Source organism: Ambystoma mexicanum, chromosome 7p (genome assembly GCF_040938575.1).
Source record: "Ambystoma mexicanum isolate Mex_15411 chromosome 7p, UKY_AmexF1_1, whole genome shotgun sequence".
Taxonomy (NCBI): domain Eukaryota; kingdom Metazoa; phylum Chordata; class Amphibia; order Caudata; family Ambystomatidae; genus Ambystoma; species Ambystoma mexicanum.
In genome coordinates this window covers 521,549,645-521,565,750 of record NC_090939.1, presented here as the reverse complement: position 1 = coordinate 521,565,750, position 16,106 = coordinate 521,549,645, and the positions used below count along the sequence as shown (strand labels likewise).

Here is a 16,106-nt window from a genome sequence, read left to right as displayed (position 1 = left end):
ATGGCCATTCTGTTCTTTTTCTTTTCTTTTGGTTGACAGGTATCTCCTCCCCTTTTGCCACTGCCATCTGTATGCCACTCCTGCAGATGGCGTTTACTCCCGACACCTGCTGCTTCGTGTTAATCAGTGGAGCAGCATTACGATCTTATGGGACGATCGCCAATGGGCCACATGCCCTTACGCAGTACTAGTGGCTCGGAGCAACATTTCGGCCTTTCAGTTGGACTAGTGCCTCCCCATTGGGACGGGCCTGCGGTTCTGTGCGCTTCCATGTTGCCTTTTCGTACGTGAATGTGGCTCTGTGTACCATGATGGAACAGGGCGTCACACAAGTAGTAGCTGGTCATTCCTTGCGGATGCAGCCCACAATGGTGATATGTGTTTTGGAGTTCATGGACTAATGGCTGTATGAGCTTGGTGATTTAGTTGTGCATTAAATTTCTATTCTGATATGGGCCGTGTAGCGTTCTTCTTTGCGAGTGATGTGGCATATTCCTATTTGGGGAGCGATGTATTGTGAGGAGATCTGCATTGGGTTCCGGAGTATAGTCGCGTGGTACTGTGCTGGGGGCGTTTGCCTACGGAGCCCAGTGAGGTCAGGGATGGGGGCTGCCAATATGACTGTTTGAATGTTGTCATGCTCAGGGGCGGGGGATTGGGTTTTGTGTAACAGACGCCGGTCAGCCAGGTGGACTGGTGGAATGTTGTGATTTTCGGAATATTGCTGGTCACAGGTGCCTGTGTTTGCGTGCGTTTCGGGGGGGGGGACTGTGGTCATGTCCATTGGAATGGCTTCTGTATTCGTGCCATCTGTGCCCTGCAGCTCCCATTGGCCCCTCTTGTGAATCTTTTGTTCGTTGGCATGCATGGGTGACTTGTACATTTCACTGGTTGCATTGTGACTTCATTGCACGTACGGGGAGTTGTACTTTGTGGGCAGGGAGCGGTGTACAGGCACTCAGTGGGGCCGTTTACGGTTGATTCGCGATGCCGTACTTCTCACCATGGCGGAATGGTGCTTTCCGCCATGCTTGATGGCGTTAGGTACATGTCCGCTAGGGTCGGAATTCGCGTACCCTTGCGCCATGGTGGTATTTACGGTTTGGCATGGCGCGCGCGCGCGTACTTGGTGCAGTTAGCGTTGGCGTTCACTACGGTGTCGCTAATGGCTTCGTACTTTGCGGTGGCGGGTCATAGTCGCACCGAGCGCTATTCGATGGCGGTATTGCATTTCCGCCATCGTTTTCCGATTTCCGCCAGGGTCGTAATGAGGGCCATTGTCCAGCTACTATCTCCACTACAAAAGCCTAATTGCTCTATGATTTTGTTGGGCGATTTCAATCGTTGGTAAGGTGACCTGAGAGATAAGCCTGCCATAGATTTAGAATTTCCTTAAACAAATATGGATATCTGTGTGCTTAATTTGGGTCCTTCTCATATAAAAGACCACACTCTAGATTGGCTCTCCATTAGGAATATGAAGATGGTGGATGTGGCTACGGTTCCATGTATATGGGCAGATCATTTTTTCATTACTTGTAAGGTGGAGTTCCCATCATCTTGCCAGCATAAACATGGGATCTCCCTCTAGGTTCATAGTAGACATTTTTCAAAAATAAGTCATACTGAACTGGCAAGCCGTATCACAGAACTCGTGTCTCTGAGGACCGACCAGGATTCTCCTGATTACCTCGCAGAGAGATATAATCCTCATTTATAATACTCATTTGAAAGCCTTCTTGAATAGAACTGCCACACTCAAACTTAAAACAGTTAGATAGTCCCCCAACCATCAGATCTGGTTTACCCCTGATCTCACACTGCTAAGACAGAAGAAGAGACAGGCTGATAGTAAGTGGCTCATAGGAAGAATACAGCCAAATAAAGAAGCCTGGAAAATCATTGAGAAGGACTATAAACTCAAGGGGCCTCATCACGAGTTTGGCGGTAACCCTTAAATCCGGCGGTCGCGCTATTACCGCCGGATTTAAGGGTCCGCCAAATCAGGGCTTTGGTGGATTTCTCCCCAGCTCTGAGCTGGGGAGAAATCCGCTGAAAATTTGCGATATTACCGCCGGCGGGAAATCCGCCGGTGGTAATAGTGCAAATTTTCCCCATTGGGACTAATGGGGAATGAGGAATTCCCAAATGGACCCAATGGGGAATGGGCAATAACCCTTCCGCCAAACCCGTGATCCGGCGCTAATAGCACCGGGGGGTTTGGTGGTAGGGCTATTAGCGCTTGCGCTAATAGCGCCAGCGTTACCGCCCAAGTCGTGATGAGGCCCAAGATCATTGAGACTAAGAAAAATTACTATAATGAACTAATAGCTAAGGCAGGAAACGAAACCAAAGATTTGGTCCAATTATTTAAAAACTGGGAAAACCTGAATGCTCTGAACAGACAGTTTGAACATACCAGAGATGACGGTCTTCATGTACAGAAAGCTTGTGTGGAAAAAATAACCTTGGCACGTGCAAAGATTAGCATAGATTTGGACATACAGTCCACGCCAGAATCTCATGACATTATTGGGAATGAGCAATGTCAAGATTCGCAGTTCCCTTTAAACTTTGGCTCAGTATCTAATATTTTTGTAGTTGGCTTGTTGAAGGATATGCATCCGAAGAGCTGTCCTGGAGATTGTTTTCCCTCCAAAAGTATATTGGAGAATATTGGAGAATAGGGAAAAGTTTGCAACCTTTTTAAGAAGATTTATACATGCCTCCTTTGCGCAAGGTACTCTCCCTGCGATTATTAAGGATGTGGTGGTGACTCCTATATTAAAGTAACAGGTTTGGATCCTAAGGATCATTCTAATCTCCAGCCAATCACAAACACCCCATTCCTTCTGAAAAGTATAGATAACATGGCTACTATCCAGTTGCAACACTACATGGAGGACACAGGCCTCCTTCATAAGAAACAGTCTGGTTTCCGCAGTAACCATCGGGAGAAGAGTGCTCTCAACGATTTGCGTACCCACATGTTAACGGCTTTAGAATGGAGTGGGTCGGGGCTGCTAATTCTGCTTGGTTTATTGGCAGCCTTTGACCTTCTCGATCATAAACGGCTGTTGAATACACTGGGCCATACTGGTCACTGCTCAGAGAAAGTTACCAAGTGGATGTATTCTTTTCTCGAAGGCTGGAAATCTATAGTGTGCTGGGAAGTTGCCTCATCAGACCCTGTTCTGTTTTCGTGTGGGGTACCGCAGGGCGCTTGCCTATCCCCATCCTTGTTTAATATTTACATCAAGCCTTTATGTGTTGAACTTGTGAATTTGGGGTTACAATATAGTAACTATGCCGATGATTTTCCGTTAATCATCGAGTTTATTGGAAATCATGAGACCGACCAAGAAAACATAAATAAAATCTAAACTTTTATTAAAGACTGGATGACTGCCAATTGGCTATGTTTAAATGCCACCAAAACAGAAAATGCTGAGCCTGGCCTATGAGAGTTTCGAGCTAAACGGAGGTCGCACTGCCGTGGTGGATACAGTAAAAACCCTTGCCACTTACATGGAAGCATCGCTTAATGCTGATGCCCATGTGAACTATGTGGTCAAGAACTCTAACTATTATTTAAGGGTCTTGAGACAGATTTGCCCTCTGGTCACCTGAAAAAACCACAAGAAGTTGGCTCGAGCCATTGTTCTGCCCAGACTTGATTACTGTAACTCCTTTCTAGGTGGGGCAAGTAAGCAACGCCTGAGTAGGTTGCAGAGGATCCAGAACGATGCGGTGCGAGTGATTTGTAAAATTGCTCAAAGGAGCTTCACTGGCTTCCCGTTGCGGAGAGGGTTCAGTTTAAGATACTCACGCTGGTGCACAAGTGTCTGTTCAGAAATGCACCCTCCTATTTGAAGGAGAAATTAATTGGAAATCTACAAACCTGCCTGTAATCTACAGTCCTCTGACGCATCTAGTCTCATTATCCCCCGGTTCAAGAGAACCATGGGGAATGGGCGTTCTTTTCCCATCTTGATGGCTCAGGCATGGAATGAGCTGCCCAGAAGTTTACGAAAAGAAAAGAATCACCTTGCGTTTAGGAAAGGTCTGAAAACTAGGTTATTTGCCTAGGAGGGGTTTCAGGGTTTGACTTTGGTCCTTTCTTTATTGTTCTCTTGTCTGTTTTGTTCCCCTGTTATATGTGGTGCCCTGATGCCTACGGCATTTGGTGCTTAATAAACAAATAGAAATAGAGAAAAATAGAAATTCTGAGGATTGAGCCCAAATGAAAAACATCAGAATCTTCGGGCATCTGAAGGGGAGGAAGGGAATGACCCGAAACCTATGTTGAAAATCTACATTTGCAGGAAGTGGGCCCTGGGATGCTGGCGCAAGGCTTCACAGTGGAGAGAGCGCACAGGTCGGTGGCCAGGAGACCGCCCCCCCGGGACCTCACCTGAGGCCCTTGACTGCGAAGATCATGAACTTCAAGGATAGAGAACAAATTCTGCCTTTTTCCTGGGCAGGGAGGAGCATCGTGCGTGTCAGCGAAGTTAGCAATATGCCCTGATTACACTATGCTGGTGCAGAAGTGAAGGTCTATGTTTGGTCCCACAAAAGAACAGCTGTGCAGAGCAAACATCAGATACATGCTCATTTACCCGGCAAAGCTCAAGGTACTCCACAATGGTCCGTCCCACTTCTTTGAGGATACTACTGCGGCAAACTCATGGATGGACGCTATGGGCATCGCACAGCTTCCGGAGATAAGGAATAATGCTCTGCGACACTGCAAAGCTGATGGGGCATACACTGCCTCCATAATGGTAGTTCAGGGCAATGTTTGTGTGACAAGTCACGGGTTCTGACTGATAAGGGTATGCCAAATCTTTACAGATGTGGGCGGCTGCATGCATTGGTTGCTGGAACACCCCGAAAGACCTCATCTTTGATGCCCGTTCTATCGCATCACACTGCTGCGTGCTGCCCTTGGCATGGGGGGAGGGGAGCGAGAGAGGGAGTGGGGCCTGAGTGTGCGACAAGCCACTGGGTCTTTGGTGTCTGGGCTGGCAGACTGGTTTTGGTTGGTTTCTCCGTGGCTCTTTTTGTTTTATCACCTTTCTGGGAGCGAGGTTGCGCTTGTTGTTATTAGGTTTCTGTGTTTTCTGGGAAGCATAAGGGGGCAAAGCACAACGGAGGAGGGTAATCTGGCGAGCAGTACAACAGACATTGTTGCAGTACTTACACTGCAACAATGGAAGAGGGTTCTTGCGGGTTTCATGGGTAGTGAACGGGGGGGGGGCTTTGCTCTGGCGCAGGAATGGGTGAGTGGGGCCAACAGGGACCTGGATAATGTTGGGATATGGCTAGTGACCTGAAACTTATCACATTGCATGTTAGGGGCCTAAATAAGTATGTGAAAAGACTCAGGGTGATTGTTTATCTATGGAGGATGGGAGTACACATTGCACTTTTACAAGAGACGCTGCCTGCAGACAGGTAAGAAGCAATTGCCAGGCAGTGGAGGGGAAGCTATATGGCTCTCCCTTTTTGTCATATGACAGGGGTGTCCTAACATGGGTGGCGTCCATGGTCCCTTTCCAGCTATTGGAAGTTAAGCATGATGGCGAAGGCAGGATGGCCTTGGTACATGGGTTTCTTGAGAATATGGAGGTGTGCCTCATCAACACTTACACCCCCAACAATAACGCCTCAGTGCTTTTCAATTCTCTCTATTCCAGAGTGACCAGATTCAGGGGAGCAACATGGATTTGGGGAGGCGAGTTCAACTGCACACTTGGCGCCATGCTGGATAGCCATCTGCCCCTGCTAGGGTTTTGGGTTCTCTAGTGAGAAATCTGGGACTAGTGGACATTTGGAAGTGGCATCATGGGGGAGAAAGGGGCTACTCACACTATGCAGCACCGTTCAGGGTACATAGTTGAATATATTACTTCTTTACAGGACAGGAGGTTACTGGGGAATTCACTACCACTGAGTACTAGGCTTGGGTGCTCTCTGACCATGTCCCGCTCATGACGATTTGGCAGATGACTTCCCCTAGACCACCGGTTTCGGCCTGGCACCTCAGGGAAGAGGCTTTACAGGATGGGGTTTTAAGGGATATTTAGAGGATTGAATGGAGGAGTATTTCGAGATCAACACAGCCAGTGTAGCTCAGTATGGGACTCCTTTAAGACAGTTGATGAGGGGGGCCACAATTGGTAAGATGGGTGGGCTTCTGAAGGAATTATTGGAGGCCCATTCCTGCACGAAGCAGCGATTGAAAGGGCGGAGTGTGACCAGGAGGGGTCGGCAAACGGCGATGGGCACTTACTGACCCTGCGACAGAAGTGTGTTGAAGTGTGGGAACGCCCTAGCAAATTTGATTTTGCATTTGATTTTGCAACTTACACTCGAAAGATGCAAGCAGAAGGGGATAAGTCTGTCAGACTGTAGGCGTGGTTATGCCACAGAGAGAAATTATCTGTGCTATACGGAATGAGGAGGGATAAATGTAGTCTTCTCCTGGTACTACAAGGACTTGTACACGGCAGGGGCGACTGGTAGCAGGGGAGATATCAAGGAGGTGCTTACTCGGATCGGGCTGCCCAAACTGGATGAGGCACAGGCCGATATAATGTATGCCCTGCTCACTGTCGATGAAATTGTGTCGGTTATAATCTCTCTGCCGACAGGGAAGACCCCAGGACCCGACAGGCTGCTGGGGGAATTTTATAAAACGTGTGCAGCTATATTGGCACCAAAACTCCTCGAGACGTTTGAGGTGTATGTGGATGGTCTGCTCCCCTGTGGTCTAAGAGAGTCTATAAGCATGCCTGTGCTCAAGCCAGGGAAGCCACCTTTGGATTGCAGCTCTCATGCTTTCCATGATCATTCAGGATTATAAAATCCTTACCGCCGTGTTAGCCAACAGATTAAAAAATGTGATCGGAGACCTAATACACACTGACCAGACGGGATATGTGCCGGGCAGGAGCACTGGATGGAACCTGCAATGACTTCCTCATGTGATTGATCGGGCTAGGCAGCTTGGGGTTGACTGTGCAGTGGCCTCGCTAGATGCAGTCAAGGGATTTGATTCTGTGAGGTGGGACTGGCTGCATGAAGCCTTATGGCACTTTGGGGTGGGACATGGGTTCCAGCGGGGGGTCAAACTTCTTTACACGCTACCACGAGCTAGAGTGAGGACTGGGAGGCAGATCTCAGGCGCTGAGGGCGTGGAAAAGGCACTATGCAAGGATGCCCGTTGTCCCTGATGTTGTTTATCCTGGCACTGGAGCCATTGGCCAGGTTCCTGCGAACAGACTACGTGGATGCTGGCATTCCGATTGATGGTGCAACGCATCTGATTTCAATGTATGCGAATGACATGCTCCTCTATGTCCACTCACCTGAAGAGAATTTACCACACTTTCTAGATGTCATAGACCAGTGCGCAGAGCTTTCCGGAATTCAGATAAGCCGCGAGAAGTCATGCTTATTTGTTTCCACTGGCGGAACTTGTGGGCCGAACCCGCACACAGTTGCCAGATTTGGGATTGGGATGGCACCTGGAGACCTTCCGGTATCTGGGGTTTGATGTTTGGCATGACATGGCGGTTTCCCATGATCATAATACACAGAGAGTGTGGGAAGGTACCCTCAAGTTGATGTTGTTCTGGCAGAGATTGCCCCTGACGGTGATGGGCAGGCAGCGCTAGTCAGGATGGCGGTGTTGCCTTGTTTGTTACATCATTTCACCAACATACCCTAAAATATTCCCAGGAGGTTTTTTGTCAAAGTGGACTCGGAGGTTAGGGCCTTATTGTGGTGGGGGAGGGAGAGGCACAGGAGCGCGAGTGGAACCCTGCAGAAGAACTTTGATAGGGGAGGGATACGACTGCCCCACCTTGAATTATATTACTTGGCAGGTCAGCTGCAGTTCGTGGTGAGATGGCTGGTGGACAAAACCACACTAGATTTGATGCATCTGCAGCTGTCTCATCAGAGTAGTTTTGTGAAGGAGATCCTGTGGGTCGCAGATACCAGTCTCTTGCCCGAGCCCTGGTTCCTTTGGTTAGGGAGGACTCTGTGGAGCAGAGTCTGGAGGAGGTTGGCTACCCGGGATCCTTACTGGCTGGGAAAGGGCCTGACCCTGCGACTAGAATTTGGAAGTATTGGGAGGGCCACGGGCTGGCCACACTGGGAGACCTGCTAGAGGAGGAGAGACTGATGGATTTTGAAAGTTTGCGGCAACGCTCAGGCACACACACGGGCCAATTTTTTATGTATCAGAGTCTGGTGAGGAATATTGAAGCCCGTTGGACAGACTTTTCAACGGGAATGGAGGTGGACTGAACATTGGAGTCCATGTATGATGTGTCTGAAGGGGTCACGCGGTTTCTTGATTGTATGAACTACTTCTGAACAGGCACGGGGAGACGACCTTGGAAGTACGCACACGTTGGGAGGCGGATTTAGGCAGATCACTCACAGACACTGAATGGGTGTGTGCACTGGGGTACGCTAAGAGGGTTTCTAGGAACTCCAGATTCAAGCTTACCTAGCTGTATATTATGCAGAGGGCCTATATGACCCACACCCCTACATGATTTCTAGATTTTAGGGCGTGGGAAGGCAGCAGTGCCTGAGATGCGTGCATGAGGTTGCAGATTTCTTTCACCTGTTGTGGACCTGCCTGGTCTTCGGCAGATTTTGGCTGGGGTTGATGGACAAAGCGGCTGGGGGGGAAACCAGATGTATGCCTGGCCAGCGGAGGCCTTTCTGTTGGGCCTCTATCCAAAGGAAAGGAAGCACACAGCACACATCACACGCATGAAAGACCTTATCTGTGTATTGGCTAAGCAAAGGATCGGAATGGCTTGGAAACGGGCCGAGGGCCCCAGAATAGAGGCTTGGTAGCCAGACCTGGAGAGATGGGCTTTAGCTGAGTCTGCTGTCTGGCGTAGGGCGGTGCATAGTGGGGTGAGAAAAGGGTGTGTAGATGTTGAGGCTTGGGATGCACTGGTGCAGGCAATGTTCCCACCACCTGAAGCACATTATTCAGAAGTGCACCATCTTGCAGATGTCACTACCCTGGCAATAGGCTCTAGAGGGGTGCAGAGGGAACTGGAGCGCAGAAGCGGAGGGCCTGGGGGCGGCGGACTGATATGGGTCAGCTCAATGGTGCTGTTGACCTCTGGATGGCCACTATGCTACCACGGGGGTACTGAGGGGTTTTCTGTATTGTCATGCAAGACCTTGATAACTGACGGTTCATTGACTGGACCATGAACGTTGTTCAATCACAGCTATGAGATGCGCTGATGGGAGGCTGGTGGCCCAGGAAGGAGGTTGGATCTCTGTGCTTCTGTTGATGTGTAGTCTCCATCACCATTGGAAGTCTTTGGACTAAAGCAAACTGTATCAGGACACAGGACTTAACGGCATTACACTGTAGCCCCAGCTGGTGGTGCACCTAGGCTATTCGGAGAGGCTAATGTGATGCTTTGGGTTTTGATGGGTGGCTGCCGGGGTTGACTGGGTGTGAAGACTTGGAGGTTTTGAGTGGGTTGGACTGGGGCGCGCGGTTATTGTATACTTTGTGCTGTCTATATACAGGGGTGGGGGGTTCATGGGGGTGTGCGCTCTGTTTTTCCCAAATACTAATAAAACATTTTTTTTAAAAAGTTGAACGTAGTTATAACGTGTTGAAACAGCACAACTTTGGCATGTATAGTGCCTAGCAGTGGTCTTTAAACCAAGGGGAGCTCGAAGGATGTGCAGGGGGCCCAGAGGAGCCTCTATAAAAAGGGATTATGGGGCTGTTTAAACAAAAAAATATATGTATTTAATAGAAAATATAAATTGTTTTAGCTAGTGGAGGAGGGGGCCCGGAGAGAATATTTTTACTCAAGAGGGGCCCAGGATAAAAAAAACATTTGAACACCTCTGGGCTAGGGGATGCAATCCCTGTATGTGGTTTAAGGGGTATCCCCAAGGTTCCACACCCATCCCTCGCCTTGCTTGGCAACAATCTCCTACATCATCAATAACCAAGCTGTCCCCCAAAAGCATAGAAGGTGTTATGAAGCACAGGAGGAGCCCGCCGCTTGCAGATTTGCATTCCCAGGAGCCCACGGGCCGCATAATTATTGTTATCAAACAAGGTGTTTTCAGAGACAGAACATTGTGTATGCCACACACAATTACCACCCGGGACCACTCACCTCAAACCACGGAAGCCTGTGGGTGTCAGAAGGAGGTCATACCTGGAGAGAGACTGCCATTAAGAGATTATCCAGCCCCAGCAAAGAACGGGCTGAAGGAATCCAAGGTGGTGGACTATCTCTTAATCTCTGGGCAATCAAAGCCATGAGGTGGTCAACTACACAATGCCCATAAACAGAGGTGATTATAGTACATTCACAGCCTACCCAATCATCATGCGCAATCAACACAAACACACAGCTGAAACCCATCTCGCAATCACAAGGCAGATCCCAGCCCAGCCTGAGTATACAAGCGTGCAACATGCACAAGTGTGACTGAAGTGAGAAATCATAGTGCAGAGCATTTAGCGAAACAGAAAGTACTGAGTACAGCATGGGAGATGGCAAGGAGGAGGGTGAAAGAGAGGAGCAGCAAGAGAAGAAGGGGCAAGAGAGAAGGGACATTTGGCAGAGTGGCAAGGAGTAGAAGATGAAGAAAGGGAGAGAAGATAACAAGAAGGGGTGAGAGAGAGCACAAGAGAGATAGGGGAGAGTAGCAGCAGAGGGGAGGAGGGGAGAAGAGATGTAGGAACAGTTTGTATGGAAGGTCAAAGAACAAATAATAGGCAAGCTTTAACAATGTAAAATCGTTGCTTATTTCTGCATCTAGGTAGAATTATTGGACAAGTCTGCAATACAATTTCACCTGATCAAGGTAGATGAATCCTGTTGAATAGACCAGTACTCTGATATGATGAATCAGATTTGCCAAATTACTCCAAATTAATCTAACAGCCTGGTGTCTACACGTAAAAATCAATCATCAAATGATGACAAGAGTAAGGATATGGTAGGGACCAGGGATAAATCCTGTCAGACGGTCTTGGACAGACTGAGTATGGACCAACTCGTGGAAGATAAAGCTGCAAAGTCACAGGAGGTCTTGTTTAATCCATACTGATGAGAACACCTAGGTCTATGGAAGATGGAGCACCCACATTGCCTGTTGCAGATGGGGAGTTTGCTCAGGTATCTTCTTGTCGGGTGCAACATGGTAAACTCAAACCTAAATCTGATATAACTAGGTGTTTGCGCATTGGCAAAAATGATATGCCTCTGTTCAATGATAATATCTTAAGAGGGACTGACATGGATCAATGCAATTTTATCATTACTAATGTTGAGACTCCAGCTGGGTATGAACCCAAAGATATAACGTACTGGCCTGTCTTTGCCAGAATACTGGACCAGGGTCATAAGATCCTCAGACCTTAAATTCCTCAGGAAGATCAAAATTGACCAATGGTGTACTCAGATTAACAGCGATTGTATACTCATAGGGCGTGGCAGTAGTAACCTCCAATTCTTTTTGTCGATCTGCAAGGATCTTCCTAAATATGCATCCGACTTGACTCTCGTAGTGGATTTGTTGTTGGTCCCTATTAAAGTAGAGAACAGCGAACGGAAGCCAAGTCATTCTTTTGTTTCTGCTTTCCCTGGATTTTGGATTGAGCTGATAGATGTGTCTGTTTTTATGCTCCTTTGCTTTAATTTTTTCAGATGTTATTACTTTGTTTCGTATTTACTCTGTGTTTTGTTGTAGCGCTCCGGGACCTACAGTTGAGTAGCGCATTACAAAAATTGAAATAAAAAAACAAATAAAAGGAGAAAGAACATCACCAGGGTGCGGGGGAGAGATAGCCTGAAAGACAGAGGAACACCAGAAGAAAGATGGAGGACAGAAGAAGGTGAACCACCTGGCATATCAAGGGGGAAGCAAGACCCTCAGAGCCGAGAGAGGAAGTGGCCACAGGAAGTGAGACCATGCCTGCGAAAGCCTTCACAGCCTGCCTCAAAGAGGGTTCTTGAAGTACAGGAGGAGAGGCCAGAGACGGGGCTGATGAACTTCAAGAGAGCCTAAGCCTATTTAAGGCAGTGAGCCTAGGCCTGTTTAAGACAGAGTTGTGTGCCAGGAGGTACGGGAACCAACAGTGCCCAAGGATCCAATCTGCTGCACAGTGGCAGTTTGGCAGACCCTAGTGGGAAAAAGGTAGGGGTAACCTCGCAGGAGAGTCCACACACAGAGGAAGGCAAAAAAGGATGTGCGGGAATAAATGTCTGAGATTGTGAGTGTCTCTCACTGAGGGGGCTGTCCTTAAACAAGTATAGAAAAGCATGGAAAGGTGACCACGGTTCTAGGGAAAGACAGGTGGCCATTGTGACAACCCGAACCTAACCTATGTGCTCAGTCCACCCGTATCTTCTATTTTGGTTGTGAAGAATAAAAATAGTACTACATGGTTTTCGAGTCATCACTGCATCCCTTGGCGTCATCAAATAGTACACAAAAACAATTGATTTTTTATTAACATTATAAAATTCAAATTGAAAGTAAACTCAATAGATCCCTAAATGCACGTTCTACAGTCAAGGGACCTCACAGTGTTGGTGAAAAAAAGATAATCAGGTGGCACATAAAGTTGTCTTCAGGCCACAGCAATATGGCAAACCATAATGTAGCTGACAGACTAAACCTTGCATGATTCCGATTCTTTGGCTAACAGTCTGGGGGAGGGAGCATCATGTGAATATATACTAGAATCGATGCTGGAAATTACCGTACAGAAGAAACTAAATGTAGCAACTTGTATAGGACAATTTGAAAGGCATGCTTACTTCTAAGAGTCGCCGAGAATTTCCACAGAGTTTTACAGTTAAACCTTGTATGAGCCTCGAGAAATGATGATGCTCATCTTGTACAAAATCATGAGTGCTCCATTTCGGCTACTAATCTTTAGAATTGTAGGCACACCCCTAGGCAGTTGATCTGCTTGAGTTACAGCATTTTGTTTGGCAAGAAATCACACAGGAATGTTCATGAACACTGCATGCAAATAGTCCATATTTGTAAACAGTGTCACAAACACGAGGAATACAAGGCATCAATTACACCTAATTGTGGAGGACTGCTTACAATATCTGAAAAAAAAACATTCTGTTTCACACCGATTAACTGCAGCAATTAAGGCAAACGAAGAAAAAATACAGATTATTGCAGTTACAATTAGTAAGTGGGCCAAATAACAGACCCTGCCCAGTGTTTCTACAAGCTGCCTCCATCTTCACACTACCAAGCAAAAGAGCAAGCAAACAAGAAATAGATCAGAATTTGTGAAGTTAATGAACCAATGTCTAAAGGTGAGAAAACATCAAAAGCACAAAATTCAAAGCCAGCTTCAGCTGGAATAAAATCAATGAAAACTGTACAGGAATGTTATTACATTGGCCTCTAGCGAGCTAGCCTAAAATAAGGCTTACCTTTCTTTTTTGAACAGGTGACAATTCTAAGGACTGGTTAGCAGGATTTAAACTCATCATATGCGTCTGAAAGAAGAGAAGCATATCAATAAAAAGAAGCAGAACATTCAGACGGACGTGTAAGTAAATACCTCAGACATCAACAGAGGATGCAATTTCAAAAGTAGTCTCTCTATTTACAAAATAATGCTATTAATGCTAATTCAAGCTGGTTTTACTATAGCGCTTCCAGACGGATCACTCTTAAGTGTAATAATAATAGCCTTTAAATGTGCCAATGTAATGGTACTCAATGTATAAACCTGGGAAGGGTGAAGGGATGCCCTGCTGGGATTTGAACTTGTGCGGTGCAAGCTTGTTCCTTCTGAGAGGAGAGCTATCCACCCAGTTTTCTGTCATTTGTTTATCCTCTCTCCTTCCAAAATTGTCTAAGGATATGTAGCACATGGAATATTAGAGCTAGACCAGGAGGCTAACATTGTGCATCATACTCTTCACCATCGCTCACCAAGCCAGATGAAATATAGAACATGGAGTTTTGAAACAGCATAAGACAACCAACCTATAAATGGGTGCCTACCCCACTCCTCACACCTACTGCAAACCCCCTTTCTTGCTGCTCACATTCATATTAGTACTTATTTTATCTTTATAAGGGTTCCTTTTTTTTTTAAACACGTTACTGATGTTTTCTATAGGAAGACAATTCCAATAAGTACAATATAAACATTGGATGGTTCAGTCAGTGTAAAGTAATGCATTTTTGACCCCTCCCAATATCCTCTTGAACTTTTCTTTTTAACTAAAGCCCATCTGTGCCCCAAACATTTAACCCTCTTGGCCAAATTAAACCAACCCAAACCCCCATTCCGACAAGTCCTTGTGTTGAGTAACCCTGTAAGTGAAGGCCCACTGTAAAGACGACTGTTCCATAAATATAAGCCATGTCAGAACAAATTCCCACATCTAGCCTGTAGACATTATGTAAACAGGTTGCCTTCTAACAAACTGTTGGGGCAGACTAGTTACCTTAAAGATCAGAGGTTCAGCCTTTTTCCTGGAAACAGCAATCACTACTTCATCTGCCATTGTCAAATGCCAGAGAAACTTTCTTCCTGTCTGGCATTCCTTATTTCAACAATTTATACCATATGCCCAAACACAAGAAAATAGAGTCTCTGATTTTGTGGGCCCCATAATTCTCTCGATTACGATCAAAATTCATACATAATCTTAGAATGTACTTTTTAGTTAATAACTCACTGGGTACACCACTTTTAGTCCCTCGAAGAGACTGTTCCTCTTGACCAACCTCCCGAAGATTAGTGTTCTACTTCCTCACAAACAGCCATTGCACCCCTTTCTTTGCAAGTTGTAGAATTCTGTGCATGTATATGATCACCCCCTTGGAATGTGCGTCACAGGAGATACATTTTTCAGAGGGGTCAGATCTCAGGAGATCTCAGGAGATACATTTTTCAGAGGAGTCAGATCTGTGTTGGCATCTCACTCATTTCAGGGTGCATAGCCCAAGGACTTATCTGCTGATACTACAGGTTTTCACTTTCGCCAAAGCCCAAGTCTATTTGCAATGATTGGTCGATTTTAGATGGTCACTGGTAAACATGTGTGAAATTACAAGGTGACTCCCTTTCTTCACATTTTTAAATGGAAAGCCTTTCAGGGGCTGCATGAAGTTAGTCTAGAAATAAAGGATCATATGTAGATAGGGGAAGATGGTCAGGCCATGCCCAACCACAATCTTGATCCCACTGTCCTACAGTGTTCTAGTAGTGGTGCTATGTTACCCTTTACCCTTCCTTGCCTCGCTACCCACTAAATGGACATCTCACCGCATCTTCCTCGTTATCACCTTAATATGTATCCATATTTTTTGGGCACTCGCGTAGAGAAGTCTGCTACAGTCCAAGCTGTGTTTCCTCACAATACAAATTAATATTCAATACAATACAATTAAAATTATGCTTAGGCTGCCTCGGATGATAGCCCCTCTGGCTATACCCCCTCCCCCGCTCCCTCAAACAGGAATACAAATGGAAGGATTACAATTTATCAGGATTTCCCAGAATAAATACAGTACCATGGGGAGGATCTTCATCTTTCCCTCAATTGTCATTTATTTCCTTTGTGATGCATATTTCCTTTATCTGCTGCTGTTTGAATTTTTCTAACTGATCTGCTTTGATTGATGGATTCCCATCATCATTATGAAGTACATCCCTGAGGGCAATCCAATTATTATTTTTCTGGTTCAATGCCTGCATGACCTTTTATCAGGGAAAACTCATTCATATATAGCTGGTAGGTCACCCTAAAGCCTCAGAACACTCGAACCTTACCAGGGAAAATTCAAGGCCCATGAAACCTCCTCACCACAACTCCTGGCCTTGCAGAACCTGCTCCCCTTCACCACCACTAATTATTGGCAACTCTGATCACCTGACCACCAAAGAGAGCAGTGGGGCACCCAAGAGTGTGATCAATTGGGTGGCTTTATTTAGAAAGGACATGGTGAAATGCATGGTTGGGAATCCAAGAGGGAATGGTACAGTCAGATTCAAGGCTATGAACTGTGCCGTAATCCAAAAAGTACGA

At 46.4% G+C, this 16,106-nt stretch overlaps 1 protein-coding gene across 2 annotated transcripts in view; it reads right to left on the bottom strand.

Annotated features, from left to right (window-relative positions):
• The window catches only part of RPGR (retinitis pigmentosa GTPase regulator), a 951,931-nt gene that overhangs the window by 71,878 nt on the left and 863,947 nt on the right, over positions 1-16,106 (bottom strand). For both annotated transcript variants that reach the window (XM_069636551.1, XM_069636550.1), the window contains one exon: positions 13,491-13,556. In XM_069636551.1, coding sequence (XP_069492652.1) covers positions 13,491-13,556 — 66 coding nt within the window. The remainder of the gene's footprint in view (positions 1-13,490; positions 13,557-16,106) is intronic.